Source organism: Alosa pseudoharengus, unplaced genomic scaffold, assembly GCF_046254945.1.
Source record: "Alosa pseudoharengus isolate Yale_2024_CS ecotype anadromous, Long Island Sound unplaced genomic scaffold, YU_APseudo_1.1 YU_APseudo_1.1_scf_19, whole genome shotgun sequence".
Taxonomy (NCBI): domain Eukaryota; kingdom Metazoa; phylum Chordata; class Actinopteri; order Clupeiformes; family Clupeidae; genus Alosa; species Alosa pseudoharengus.
The window spans coordinates 26,468,888-26,483,887 of NW_027468657.1; the positions used below are offsets into that span (position 1 = coordinate 26,468,888).

At 50.4% G+C, this 15,000-nt stretch overlaps 1 protein-coding gene across 3 annotated transcripts in view; it reads right to left on the reverse strand.

The window, feature by feature from the left end:
- atp8a1 (ATPase phospholipid transporting 8A1) overlaps positions 1–15,000 on the reverse strand; it is a 149,749-nt gene that overhangs the window by 18,062 nt on the left and 116,687 nt on the right. For all 3 annotated transcript variants that reach the window (XM_076292132.1, XM_076292131.1, XM_076292134.1), the window contains 6 exons: positions 14,106–14,180; positions 12,140–12,262; positions 7,291–7,369; positions 5,261–5,322; positions 4,470–4,526; positions 4,163–4,270 (listed from right to left, as the gene is read on the reverse strand). In XM_076292132.1, the coding sequence (XP_076148247.1) occupies positions 4,163–4,270; positions 4,470–4,526; positions 5,261–5,322; positions 7,291–7,369; positions 12,140–12,262; positions 14,106–14,180 (504 nt within the window). The remainder of the gene's footprint in view (positions 1–4,162; positions 4,271–4,469; positions 4,527–5,260; positions 5,323–7,290; positions 7,370–12,139; positions 12,263–14,105; positions 14,181–15,000) is intronic.

Below are 15,000 nucleotides of genomic sequence, written 5' to 3' on the forward strand. Positions count from 1 at the left end.
GTGTGTGTGTGTGTGTGTGTGTGTGTGTGTGTAGGGGTGTCAGTATGATGTGCTGCCTCTTAAAACCTGCAGACAGGAGGTGAGGTCACTGCCTCATTTGGTGCTGTGTTCGGACTTACGAGTGGATATGAAGGAATTACTGTAAGCTCTCTCAGCTCGCTTTTACACAGGCGCGCACACACACACACACACACACACACACACACACACACACACACACACACACACACACACACACACACAGAGAAAACACACAAGCTCACACAGATTTACACACGAAACAGACAAGCACACACACAAGGACATACATGTACAGAACGCAAACACACTCAAACACACTCATACACACACGCACACACACACACTCATACAAATGGGCACGGACCCAAGAAGCGTGGGCCCAGGTTGTGTGGAGGGCGAGTGTTGAGCTGGCGGCTGAATGCAGCGTTGGGTTTATCTCTGGATAGGCTGAGCAGCCGACTCAATGGCCACTCTCATCCACATTCCTCCGGATCAAAGAGAGTGAAGCTTGATGAGCCGTCCTTTTCATATGGATACACACACACACACACACACTCGTACACGTGAACACACACACTCTCACACACACACAGACACACTTGTACACGTGAACACACACACAAACACACACACACACACACATGGGCGCGCACGTGAACAAACACACACCAACACACTCATACACGTGAACACACACACACACACACACATGCACACGCAAATACACTCACATTCTTACACGTGAACAAACATACAGCAACACATTCATACACGTGAAAACACACACACACACTGGCACAAATGAATACATTTACTCCCATACCCACAAAAATAAACCCCAAAGACACGCACAGGCATTTATATGGACATTCACACTCCTCTACTTGTACAGAAATACACACTCACACCCACCAGGTGCACTGAGATCAAAATAAAGGGTGTACAAATGGATCTTTCTCCGTCAGCAAAGAGCACAGACCAGAGTGGAACGCTGTGTCAACACCTCGAGCGGGACCAAACCGGAGCGCTTCAGAGGACCGTACCTGGTTCCAGTATGTGTTCTACAGATGCACACCTCCCATCCAATCAGAGGCACTCAAACGTGCTCGTTCTCACTGTGGAATGTGATGGATGACTCCGGGCCGAGACTGGACATGGAGCAGGTGTAGCTGACGGAACTTTGGATAGGTGCCCCCCCCCCCACCACCACCACCACCCCCGCCTCCCAACCTTCGCCATGACGCCCCCATCGTAGACGAACGGATGGGAACCAAAGAGAGCCCCCCTGCTGCCGGGTAACGACCCCCCCCCCGTGACAAGTGAAGTGTCTCACAAGGTCGGACCTGACAGCAGCCAACAGTTTATTAACACCATTATTTTTAAACCCGACGAGGACAATTACGCAGAGCGTTCCCACGTATATTCTCCGCATAGTTTGGACGCAGTTCAACACAAGCAGCCGCGATGCTCCCTGACCTTGTCAGTGGTCAGCAGGCTCACACCTGTCACGTCAGCGCCGCGCGCCAGAACTGCTTCACTTCTCCAGTCCCGATCCAAGACCAGCCTGGTCAACAGCAGCAAGTCCTTATCAAGCTGTACCGCGGACTAACTCAAAGGGACGCCACATTTCGAGTTGCACGCTGCCAGACGAGCAACTTTAAGCGGCCCCATGTAGCGAGTCAATCTGAATTTAATCTGAATTGCGGTGAGCACGGAAATGCAGAGACCATTTTATCTCCTTTACAAGTCAGCACATGCGCAGGTACCAACATGCTTCCCCCTTTCCCCAGGTCTACCTGCAGGTCTCTCAACCACCCCAGTAGGAAGCCATGTTCTGCATTCAGAACAGCCATTCATTCCACACAGTGCACTACTACATACTGACTCCCTACATAACACACTACTGTATGCAGTGACTGAGCGGCTGTTCTGAACACAGGCATGAGGTGTGGGCGTAGACTGTGGGTGAAGCTGGCATGGGGTGGTCAATGATGGAGGATGTCTAGCTGGGCAGAGCAGCCTCAGATGCCCTCTCGGGTATCGCTGGCAGCCGTCTCTGGCGCGGTGATGCCCCGTGTGTCCCCACTGAGCGAAGGCGGCGTTGGGTTACCTGCCTGCTCTCTGCCACAGGAGAGACTCCTGCTCAGCAGGAGCACAACCAGTCCCTGTAGGGTGCGGAGCGGAGGGAGAGGTGGGGCACGGCTGGCGAGGGGTCGCCAGCGTTACATCACAAAGTCATCACAGGCTGGCGTCTCAGACATGACTCATTTCACACTTCGGAAAGCGATACGTGTCTGTGCAAGAAAAGAAAAATGGCCTGTGGGGTGTAGGGCACAGGGAAAGTGGGCTTTGCAGACGGCCGGGTGTTTTCATTACGTAGTCATTACGCGTGGCGTCCACACATGACTTGATTTCTCACTTAAGAACATGATACACACATCTGTGTAAAAAAACTATGCCTGATATTTTTCCCAACTTTCATGGTAATATGACCACTGCAACTCTAAGAGATAGGATTGATCTACATTCTAGATCTACATACAACTATGCCTGATATTTTTCCCAACTTTCATGGTAATATGACCACTGTAACTCTAAGAGATAATGATCGACATTATCTTTTCACAATAGCCTTAGTACTACAAAGCCTTCAGAGAATGCACCACCAAATCCTCACTAGGGCCTCACTAAATCCCAGGTTCAACAACTACTTGACTAGACATCTTCAGCTGGTGCAGAGGAGTTGGGACACTGGGCGAGTGAAGCAACATCCCCGTCCACCAGCGGCCAGCGGGAGCAGCGAGCTTTAACGCGGCCGCCAGTCGGCCACCCTGAGGAGAGTCCCACGTGCGGGCCAAATGTGTCGGAGGCTGGTGGCGTCCAAGTTCCTCATAAAGCCTAATCACACGTACGAGAGAGGAAACTGCTCGGCTCTGCGGGCTCCTAAGGAGGCCTGCTCAGCTGTGCCAGAGCGGTACGAGCCCCGCGGCGATCACAGAGGCGCATTAAACAACTCCGCACCACACCACCGTGTCAGAAATGGGCACGGGAACAATGGGCTTTAATGGAGTTGAAGGCAGGGATCATGTAATGTTCATTTTTTTGGGGGGGCTTTTTGCCTCGTAACAGTTGAGATTGACAGGGAGCCAGTGGAAGAGATGTGGGTGTGGGATCGAGAAATGACCATGGGTCAGAATCAAACCCTGGTCCCCCCTGTGGGTACTCGGACCAGTAACTGTCGTCAGGACGCTGTCGCTTGTGCCACAGCTCCCAAACGTTGGAGGATAACACTGGTGGGGTTGAAGACAGGCTCCATGACGTCCTTTTCCTGTTTAAGTCCCTCCTAAACCCGTCGAGCCCAAACAGGGCGGTTCAAGCGGCCCAGCAACGCGGCCAGTGGAATGCAGAGAGATGCGTCTGGTCAGCTTTGGGGCTCTGCAGCCGGCCAGTCTCAGTCCCAGTCCCAGCATAGCAGAGGAGAGGAGAGAAGGAGGCTTAGAGAGGCTGGCGGAGGAGGCCTGGGAGTGCTTAGCGCTAACAGGGGGCTAATTGGGTCCATTAGGTGATTATGAGGGCCGGCCGGCCGGCGAAAAACAAGAGGCCCACACAAGCCCCCCGGCCCTGGGCTGTGAAGCACTGGTGTAATGGTACTCCTCTCTGACAAACACACACACACACACACACAACTCTCCGCTCCCTTCTCTCCCAATGGACCCGAAACGAGAATGAGGCAATGATGAGATTAAGGAGGGAGATTGTGTAATGCCAGGAGAGCAGATGAGGGGTGTGTGTGTGTGTAATTTGTGTAATGAGTAATTTTAGGTTGGTATGTAGTGTATGAATCTTGAAGTGTAACTGTTAAAGTGTGTCAGTATATGTTGGAAGTGTGTGGCAGAACTTATGTGTCTGCTGTAATGTGTGTGTGTGTGTATTTAATTTCCTTACCTCTCCTGGGGGGGGGGGGGGGGGGTATGTGTTACATGAAACTCTGTGTTTTGTGTGAGAGTGAGTGTCATAAGTGTGTGTGTGTGTGTGTGTGTGTGTGTGTGTGTGTGTGTACTGTATGTGTGTAAGAGCATGTGTTCTATGAATGTGTATGTTGATGTTGGTGTGTGTGTGTGTGTGTGTTTAATTTCCTTACCTCTCCCGACATGTCCGGAGCCAGGGGAATGAGCGGCCACAGAGAGGAGTAGATGCCGAAGAACACTATCCAGAGGGCAATGCTCCCCCAGATGGCTATGTGACTGAACTGGGAACGGGACACAAACACACATTACCCACAATGCACCACAGAGAGATTACAATAAGCTTTGCACAGGGTTCCCACAGACTTTTCCGAGGACTTTCCTGGTCCAGTTCCTGGTCATTATCAAGGACCCAACACAACATAGTCTGAGACATGGATAAAGGTTCATTACTGGTCTATTATATGGTGCGGGTACACTCACCGTAGTCCAGGACGAAGTCTCCAGTCCAGCCTTCAGACACACAGTGATCACCACGAACTGCACACACACGCACACACACACAGAGGAAGGAAGAGAGAGGAAAATAGAGGGAGGGAGAGAGAGACAGAATCAACATCTTTAACCCAGGCAACCCGTGTCCATGGAAACATTAGCCTCCCAGCGACACGGTCATGAAATGGCACTTTCTCGTTGCGGTATGGCAGGGGCTCTGGGAGAGGTGCGGACGCCAAGATAAATCTCGTTTCAAAATCAGAGCCACAAAACCCACCACCTCCCTGCACAGCCCTCATTTCACCGCAGCGACCAGGGCGCACCAAATCAGATACAACTGTGTGTGTGTGTGTCTGTGTGTGTGTGTCTGTGTGTGTGTGTCTGTGTTCACCTGTGTGTGCTTGGTATGGGGATCTGATGTGTGTGCATATGTTAATGTGAGTGTGTGTGTGTGTGTGTCTTTCTGTGTGTCTGTGTGTCTTGCGTGAGGATCTCAGTGTGTATGTGTGTGCATGCGTGTGCATGTGTGTGTGTGTGTGTGTGTGTGTGTGTGTGTGTGCATGTGTGTGCGTGTGGTGAGGAACCTGACTGTGTGGAAAGACAGAGGTGCTTTGTAGAGGCTGGGCCGAGGCCAGGGTCTGGCCAAGGCAACAACATGGTGGCCTGCAGCCACAACAGAGAGTGGTGAGGAGCGACACCACACACACACACACACACACACACACACACACACACACACACACACACACACACACACACACACACACACACACACGTACCGTATAAACCATGTTCCCCAGGAGAAGATAGTCTGGAGTCTTTCCGTTCCCAAACACAGTGTCTGTGGAGCAAACACACATTAAGGCATTTAAGAAACGGATAAATCGGATAAAAAACGGATCATGAAGCAGGAGGAAGGAATGATAAATATATATCATAATTAGAATGCTGAAGAGAAAGACACTGTTCAATTTAATGCTAAATATCTATGGTAAGGGCAAGAGAAAAAATAAATAAAGAAACTGTTCATTTAAATGTTAGTTTAAAAACAAATGACATGTACATTTGCGTAGCTTCAGACTTGTAGCTTTGGCAGCAATGAGCTGATTCCTTCATGCCAATAAAGCATCATTTGATTTGATTTGATTTGATTTGAGAGAAAGAGAGAGAAGGAGAAGACGAGCCAGATGTTGTGTTACTGTCTGTATGGCATGGCCTCTAATGACCCCGTTTGCCAATCAGCGTGGGGTTTGAGCGCTGATGTGTGGGCGCTGCAGTGGTCAGCGAGCATGAAGACGCAGAAGAGCGAAGCGAGGAAAAACTACCACAGTCAGCCAGTGATTTACGGCCATTAGTGCCATTCTGCTGCCAGAACGCGGCGGGCCTACTCCGCTCTCTCTCTCTCTCTCTCTCTCTCTCTCTCTCTCTCTCTCTCTCTCTCTCTCTCTCTCTCTCTCTCTCTCTCTCTCTCTCTCTCTCTCTCTCTCTCTCTCTCTCTCTCTCTCTCTCTCTCTCTCTCTCTCTCTCTCTCTCTCTCTCTCTCTCTCTCTCTCTCTCTCTCTCTCTCTCCTCTCTGTATCTCTCTTCTCTCCTTCCTACTCTTTTTCTCTTCCTGCACATCCCAGTCTCTCTCCATCTTTCACTCTCTCTTCTCTCTCTCTCTCTCTCTCTCTCCCTCTCTCTCTCCCTCCCTCCTCCTGCCTCCCTCCCTCTCTGTTCCCTCAGTCTCTGACAGCTGAAAAGACGCTGAAAAGAAGCTGGACTGGCACCCCGCTCTGTTTCCAGCCATCACAGACATGTTTTAAATAAAGAGGGCTGTTTGGATTTGGCCTGACAAAATATTCCTTCATTACTGGTAATGACCAAAGATCGATCTTCCTCAGAGAGAGAGAGAGTTAGAGAGAGGGGAAAAAGAAAGAAAAAAAGAAAAAAACAAAAACTCCTGTTGAGTTCAGTGTTGGCCAACTTAATGTGAGTACTGGAACACCGTGTTGTAAAGACCAGCTACACCCTCCCCCCCCCCCACCGATACCACCCCCACCCCCCCAACCCAACCCGCCCCACCCCACCCCTGCCCCAACCAAATCCTTCAGCCGTCTATTCCAGATGGTCACATGGGCGTGTGGTGTGGGTGCGCTGAGGCCTGGTTGACGGCCTGTCAATCACGGCCGAGAGGGCTTTCTGCGCTTTTGTTTGGAGAGGCGGCCGGAGCCGGAGCCTGAGCCTGTGTGGTCCCCCCAGTCTATGGGCCAAACCCACGGCTCAAGGAGGCCCATTCCTCCGCCGCCGCAGTCTGAGCCACACAGACACAGAGAGAGGGAGGAGGAGTGCGAGACACTGCCAGCCAGAGCGAGTGTGTGTGTGTGTGTGTGTGTAGGTGTGTGTGTGTGTGTGTGTGTGTGTGTGCGTGTGTGTAGGTGTGTGTGTGTGTGTGTGTGTGTGTCTAGATGTGTGTGTAGGTGTGTGTTTGTGGGACAGCGGGTAAATGTTCATGTTTGGCTGTTTTCCCAAATACTCTACTATGTCTTTTATTGAAGTGAGCAGCCCAACTGTGTCACCACCATTTGCTTTAATGAATGGTCATGCTGAGACAGTGTCCAAAACCATTCTATTGTGTAACGCCATCATTTAACGCTGGTTGCAGCAGAGCAAAGCAGTCGGGAAATGTGCCTCAGTTCACTGGGCAGGTTTGTTTTGGAGAAAACTCATCATCAAACTACATTCATTCCTCTGTGTGTGTGTGTGTGTGTGTGTGTGTGTGTGTGTGTGTGTGTGTGTGTTGTGGAGACCTGGGAGGAGAGCAGCTTACCGTGCTGGAAGGCTTTGAGGGGGAACCAGAAGAGGATGACCGAGTGGAACAGGCCGTTCAGACAATGGGCCCAGAAGACCTGCGAGGAGGGAGAGAGAGGGAGAGAGAGAGAGAGAGAGAGAGAGAGGACATGGCAAGGAGGAGAAGAGGTGGGGAAGGAGACGACAGGTAGAGAAGACAAGGAGGAGAGGTGGTAGAGAAATGGATGGCAAAGAGGGAGAGAAACAGAGAGAAGGGGAGAGAGAGAGAGAGAAAGACAGAAGGAATGAAAGAGAGAGAGGAAGAGAAGACAAGGAGGAGAGGTTGTGCAGAGAAAGATGGTGAAGAGGGAGGTGGGGTGGACAGAAAGAAATGGGGGGGGGCAGAGTGAGAGAAAGAGGGAGGTAGAGATGAGGTGTTGAGGGGATATGGGCCAAGGAGGGAGGGAGAGAGAGGGAGGGAGGGAGAGACAGAGAGGAGAGAGGAGAGAAAGCATGAGAACCCCGGTGGCTGCCCTAACCCTGCAGCCGACCCCCGACCCGAGAGCCTTTGTCCGAGCCCAGCACTGGGCTAAGTGGTGGTTTTGTCAGGCCTCGCCGCTGAATGGCCTCCCCGCTGACAGACACTTTGTATATCCTGTGTGTATGTGAGAGAGGGTGCATGTGCGTGTAGATGTGTGTGTGTGGGAGTGTGAGTGTGCGTTTGAGAGTGTGTGAGAGTGTGTGTGACTGAGTGTGTGTGTGTGTGTGTGTGTGTGTGTGTGTGTGTGTGTGTGTGATTGAACAGACTGAAGGATGCCAGAGTGGAGGATTCGTTCAAGAAAAGAGGGGGGTGGGGGGTTGCTCAGCTTTCCCCTCCTACTTCTTTTCTTTCTTCATCTCTGTTTTGTGAAGCACTAACCACCCCCCCCCCCTCCTTTCCCCCGCTACACAGTTTCTTCCCTAATCAAGTTTCTCCAGGCTTCTCCTTGGCGGATTTAAGAGGGGAAAAGAAACAAAATGGCCGATTTTAAAAGGAGTGGCAGGTTGGGGAGGGGGAAAGTGTCAGGAAAGTGGTGCGCTTGAAGAAATTAAGATGGATTAGCTGGACTTTTCAAAATGTCATTTAATACTGAAAAAAAAAAGACCTAGAGGGAAAGGAGGGTTTCAGTACAGGTAGCTTTCAAGATGTAAGACTGTGTCTCTGTGTGTATATGTATTTGTGTGTGTGTGTGTGTGTGTGTGTGTGTGTGGGTGGGTGTGTGGGTGGGTGTGTTGGGAAGGAGGGGCAGACAGACTGAGAATGTGTGTGTTTGTGTGTGTTTTAGAGAGTATGTTTTAATGTGGACTTTGGATGTGCTGGTTAAATAAATATTCCCCCTCCAAAACCACCTTGTTTCAGATTTACTTTATGCGTGTGTATGGCCAAACACAACACTAATGGGCGATGTAGCATGAAACAGCCGTGAAATCTACTCTGCCCGGACTCCACTCTCTCCTGCCCCCTTTTTCCAGCCCTGTTCCCCCAAACACGGCCACCCTCTCCCCCCTGTCCTCTACCACCCCCCGCCCCACCCTACCACCAACCCCTGCCCCTGCCCCTGCCTCAACCCTAGCCCCATACTAATGATGACTTTAGACATCTCAATGCATGAAAATGTATTAAACGCCACAAGGGCCATATTTGGTCAGGAGCGGGTCCCGCTGGTGTTGATAAAAGCAGGCTTCCAAGAATGGTGTCGTCTGAATTTCACAGGGCATGAGGATCCACGTGTTTCCTTTTATCAAAATGGAAGGTGATGTTGGAATGAGTAAGACACGGCATTAATGACAGGGAATGCTGGTTGTTTCTGGCGTACATGGAGCAGAAAAGAGAAGGGTAGATACATTGTCTGATCTGGAAGTAAATTGAACACGTGACAGTGTTTTATGCAAGTTAAAAGAAACAAAACCATGTTAATACCATATTGAACTGCCCCCGTGTTTTAACCTCATAGCTGAAGAAATTTAGCAAAATCAATGTATAAGCCGCGGCTAATAGTTGGGAAATTACAGTAAACAGCTGCAAAGCTGCACTTTAATGCAAACACTAACAGCAAGTTTTTTTTCTATTTAGTGTGAGAGTGGGAAACAGAGGAAAGAGAAACAAATGGAAGGAGAAAGAAACATGGACACAATGCTCCGGGATCGTGTGCTGTTCTGGGCAGTGTCATCCGAAGCCCCGGTGTGATACTTCGCCCTCTCAGGCCCGACCCCGTGACCTTTCCTATCGCCTTAACAAAACAAAGGCCAGGGCCGTGCCCCAGAATGACCAGTCCATCCAACACCCACAAACCCACCCAGAACCACGCCAGCAGCAGGCGGATTCCTCCGCCCACCCCCGATTTCGCCTCAGATCAGTACTCCCTGTGGTTTCTCTGTGATAAATTATCTCCAATTGAACCCAAACAGCCTCCCGCTAACCAGCGCGCTGGAATCTGCCGTCCCCTTCTGCCTTTGCTTTCCAAACGACACAATGTGGAACAACAAACTCCCATCTCCAAGGACACACTCCTCCCACCCTTTGAGTGTGTGCGCACACACACTCACACACACTCACACACACACACACACACACACACACACACACACAGACACACACACACACAGTGTTAATGAATGCTAATGAAATCAATAAATGTTCATAATCATTTGTCACAGCCAGTGGTCCCCTCCTCCCCTGGACTAATGTGGCCCCCTGCCTCGCTGCCGTCTCCTGGCAGGTTGCTGGAAAGGCCGGTGGTGAATGGTGATCTGTCTGTACTCTGGGCAGGGTAGGGGTGGTGGTGGTGGTGGTGGTGGTGGTGGTGGGGGGTTTCCTTTGTGTGCTGGTTAAATTGCTTAAAAAAGCATGAAAGGATGTACTTTATATTGGGCCAAATATTTCCAGTCCTGCCCTTTCCTTTCCTTTCTCGCGTCTCCCTCTCTCTCTCTCCCGTCTCTCCTCCTCCTCCTCCTCCTCCTCTCACCACTTCTTCCACAGCGCTGTCCAGCAGAAATAGAGACGGAGAGGAGTGAGTGGGAGACAGAGAGGAGAAAGAGAGAGAGAGACAGGGAAAGGAAAAGAAGAGAGGGATGGAGAGAGAGAGAGAGGGAAAGAGAGACCAGGAGGGAGGGCTGTGCAAGAGCAGACAGGTCTGTTGAGGAGAGAAAAGCAGAGGGAGAGAAAAGAGAGAGAATGAGAGAAAGACAGACAGGGAGGACACGGAGAGAGGGATAAAGCGAGAGAGAAAGAGAAAGAGAGAGAGAAAAAAAGAGAAAGAAAGGGGGATAAGAGGGATAGAGATGGATAGAGCACAAGTGCGTGAGAGGGAGAGGAAATGTGGAGGGAGTCCTGTGTTGTTGACCAGTGAAGCTGGAGCGATGGCGGCCACACCGCGGTCCACCATGAGCGAGTCTGAGGGGTTAATTAAGCGACTTAGGTGTCAGGAATATATAATTAAAAGTGAAAGGGGGACAACAAGAGCAGTGCCTCGGCTGTCTCCCACTGTCTGTCTTCTCTTACTCTTACTCTCTCTCTCTCTCTCTCTCTCTCTCTGTCCCTCCCTCTCTCTCTCTCTCTTTCTCTCTCTCTGCTCAGTGCACAACGCTTTAATTCACAAAGACAGTATCTATTGTGCACAAAGGGGGCAGGCGTGCAGAACCAAAAGGTTTTAGCAGAATTCCTGCTGGATTTGAGAGAGTTGCCCTGGGCCAGTAACAAGCAAAATATCAGGGAGGAGGAGGAGGGGGGACGGGAGAGAAAAAGAAAAACACACACACACACACACACACACACACACTCTCATACACACACACTCCTGGACTGACCTCATCCAGGTCATCCTTTTAACGTCTTTACCAAACCAAACACCTTAAATGTGGGCAACAGGTTTTTTCCCCCTGCAGCTTTTTCCCTTGCTGAGTCAGACAGAACTCAACGCTGTGAGGATGAGTTAGAACTCCCAGCGTAAAAAAAAGTAACCACAATGCATCTCCTGACCGGTAGACACAATATTATCCCACACCCCACTAACCAACCCCACTCTCCCAGCCTAAACACCAATGAAAGAGCAGAAGGGACATGCCACAGTCAATATGTCATTCCAGCCTGGATTTAGGGGTGCAGTGCAGTGCGGTGAGGAGGGGTACGACACCCCCACAGGGGAGCCGCTAGGCCAAGGGGCCAGACCAGGGTCGTCAGATACTCCCCCCAACCCTCACTTATTTACGGCGGGTGTAGGTCCAGCCACGCTGCTCTTTGGCAGGACGGGCCGTTGAGTAAACAAGCCGGGCTTTAACAAATTGCATAATTTTCCACAGTAAATGGCATGATGGCCTCCGTGGTGCGACCCCCCTGCCTGTCTGCCGGTCCCCCTTGTGTTGAGTGTGACCTCTGTGGCCACGCTGCTCTAATCCATTTGGCTGCAGCTGTAAGCGGGTCTCCATGCCTGTGGAGAAGGGGCCGCGGGGTTACGAGGCCAGCGACGGAGGGGCCGGGACAACTTTATTAACAGCAGGGGAAAGCTAACGGACATGCTGTAGACACGCAAGCACACACACACACACACACAAATATATATATTAAGGCAAGTGCGCGCACACACACACACACATACACACATATATATTAAGGCATGCTCACTCTCTCTCTCTCTCACACACACACACACACACACACACACACACACACACACACACACACACAGACACAGACACAGACACAGACACACACACAGACACAGACACAGACACACACTCATCTTGCATGTCATTGCAAGTGCAATAACACTTAAGCATAATACTTTTATAGTTTCTATCCCAACTATTAAAAGACAGTGCTACCCTGTGAGTCTCCACAGATGTGATCATACCTTGGTGTTGAAGCCCATTGCATTCTGAGATGTCTTGTATAGCTCGGGATACTTCAGCATGTTCTCCTTCCGGCAAGATCGCTCGAATATGCCCAGAGTCAGAGGGGGCAAAGCGGTGAAGATCTGGCCAACACAAAGACACACAGAACAGGGGGTCAAATTCACCAGAGTAACTGAGAGAGGTCAGGTCAGAGAGATCTATTTCACTGCAGTGTTTCAGGTAACAGGGTAACGTGGCTCAGCTACTGAGAAATTCCTTTTGGAAGTTTGGAAACTCCTTTGGAAAGGCCTAAATTTGGAAGTTTGGAAACTCCTTTGGAAAGCCATCCTCTGACACTTCCTGCTCCTGACCTAAGTGACCACTGCCCCTCACCAAAAAAAAAAAAAAAAAAAAAAAAAACACAAGCAAGTGGACGCTCTGTTTCCCAGATTCTACTGGTCTAGTGGTCAGGGCTGTCCGATGCTTTAGCGCAAGTTTTGTTTGACAGCGGCAATTAGGCATGTAATATTCTGGCCCTGGCTCCATCCAGTCGCTTGTGCTCGCTGCACGCAAACAGGCCTCTCTCGAAGTACGCACATCTGCCCAGCCCCTCCCCTCCCCTCCCTTCCCAGGCTCGTTAGCAGCTACAGGGACGGCTGGGTCCGACCGTAACACTCTCGTTTTTCTTGATGTCTATTCTTTTCTTTTTCTTTTTTTTGGTTCAAAACCTGGTGCCTTAACGCTCCGTTTGCAGAGCAGCTGGTGTGAGAGCGAGTGGCCTTCTGGCGGGCCGGTGTGTGTGTGTGTGTGTGTGTGTGTGTGTGTGTGTGTGTGTGTGTGTGTGTGTGTGTGTGTGTGTGTGTGTGTGGTTGGTCAGACGTGTGAGGTTCCCACTAGCCCATCTGGGGCATGGCCTCCCTGGCTGCCTAACCCACCCACTCTCCTGCCTGCTTGCCTGCCTGGGTGGATGGGGCCCTGGTCGGGGGTCTGCTGGGCTGGGGGTTATGCTCCACTGGTCTTCTCTCCCATTCAGCCTGAAGACCAAGGTTTGGGTGGAGGTTTGGGGGGTGTTGCTCATTCAGAGGTGGAGTCGGTCGGCTGCACCCAACAGACCTCCACGGAGATGCCGGAATGTCAGCCGCTCCTCAGATAAAGGGAGAAGTGAAGCCCCATGATGAAGCAATCTGTTCTGTACGCCATGATCAGGCGATAAGGACACCAGCTTAGCTTTGTCGCTGTGATAAAACTAAGGATTTTAGCACATTAATCAATTCAGCTTGACGTCGCCAGTTGCTTACTGTCAAGAGGGACTTTAAAAAACAACTCCTCAACTGCTTAAAAAAGAAAAACTAGCAGAGGGGAACCATTACTATTTTTTTCCCACTTGGCTCTTTCTAAAAAATTCCACGCGGAGAACATGAGACATGAATTAATTTTACAAGGGTCCCCGGCACTTACCCCTGCGGGACCCCCATAAACTGAACAGTACTCAATTAGGCCCTCTGCGCTGCTACGATTCAACCTGCTGCTTCATCTTCCAAGCGCAGGGCCAATTTTAACGCATCTCCGCGGGGCGCGCCGGCCTGTTGTTCTTGCACATTCAGGACATACTTGGAGGCACGGGAGGGAATACGGTCTTGACAACGGGTCATAAATAAAACGGAGAGCTTTCGGGACGCCGATGACACGGAGTAGCAATAAAAAGGTCCCGACTGGGGTGCCACGGCTAATGAGTTTCTGGCCTTGGATGCGACAGGGGAGGCATCTGGACAGATTCTCTAAACACACGCCTGCAGGAGAGACGCAGGAAAGAAAAAAGAGGGATGGGAGGGGAGAAAGTCTGAGAGAGAGAGAGAGAGAGAGAGAATGATAGAGAAAGATAGCTAGAGAGAAAGAGAGAGAGGGTATGAAAATGAGGGGGGATAAGTAGATATCATGAAGGAGAGAGAGGGAGAGAGGGTGAGAGAGAGAGAGAGAGAGACTCACCACATTGTAGAGGCCTATACACCAGCGCTCAAACAGGATCTGCCCAGAGAAGCCGTTGACGAAAGCAAACCAGATCTGCAGGATGAGAGACATGAGGAAATATTAGACAGAGTTTTCAGTCGCTGGATGGAATACTGCAGTGACACCAAGTGATCTCCACTATTTATTTTACGATTTAAACGTCAAAATGGTCTGCAGGGATAGTTCGGCTTACATTCTCCATACCAGGGACACAGAGAATTTACATGCTTAAGTTCAAATGCCTCTCATTAAACTGTAAAACAATCAGGGGAAGGTCATATCCTTGGGAAAGAGTTTGAGATTGCACATGATTAGCCTGTTTAGAGGTCGAGAAATATGTTAAACAAACACGGGGAAACAACACAACGTAATTGTAAATAATGATCGGAAAAACCAAGTCGGAAGCCCAAAGCACTGATATCGAGCATTCCCCATTTGTCAAAAAGGCAAAAGCAGAACCTGCATGCTAGACAGGGGATCACTTATGTCGAGTACCATGAATCAAAGATGAAAACGATCATGCGAGCCTTTAGTCCCCACTCCACCCCCTCTTCCCCTTAACAGTTCTCTGTTTGCTCCCCTACAACCCCACCCACACTTAGCCCAAAACCACGACCCCTTACAGTGGAGACTTGTGCTTCCCATACTGATAGTGGAGAAGAGAGAGAAAGAGAGAGAGAGAGAGAGAGAGAGAGAGAGAGAGAGAGACTCACTCTGGAGAGGAGATTAGAATCAGACTCAGGCACCCTTTGACTGATGATGCTCAGCAGATGCCCCTAAAAATCACCCTAAATTACCAGTCCAATCCAGCCCCCGAGCACTAGCCTACCATGCCCTGTACCAGCACATAATCACCCTAAGCGGCTGATTTTGC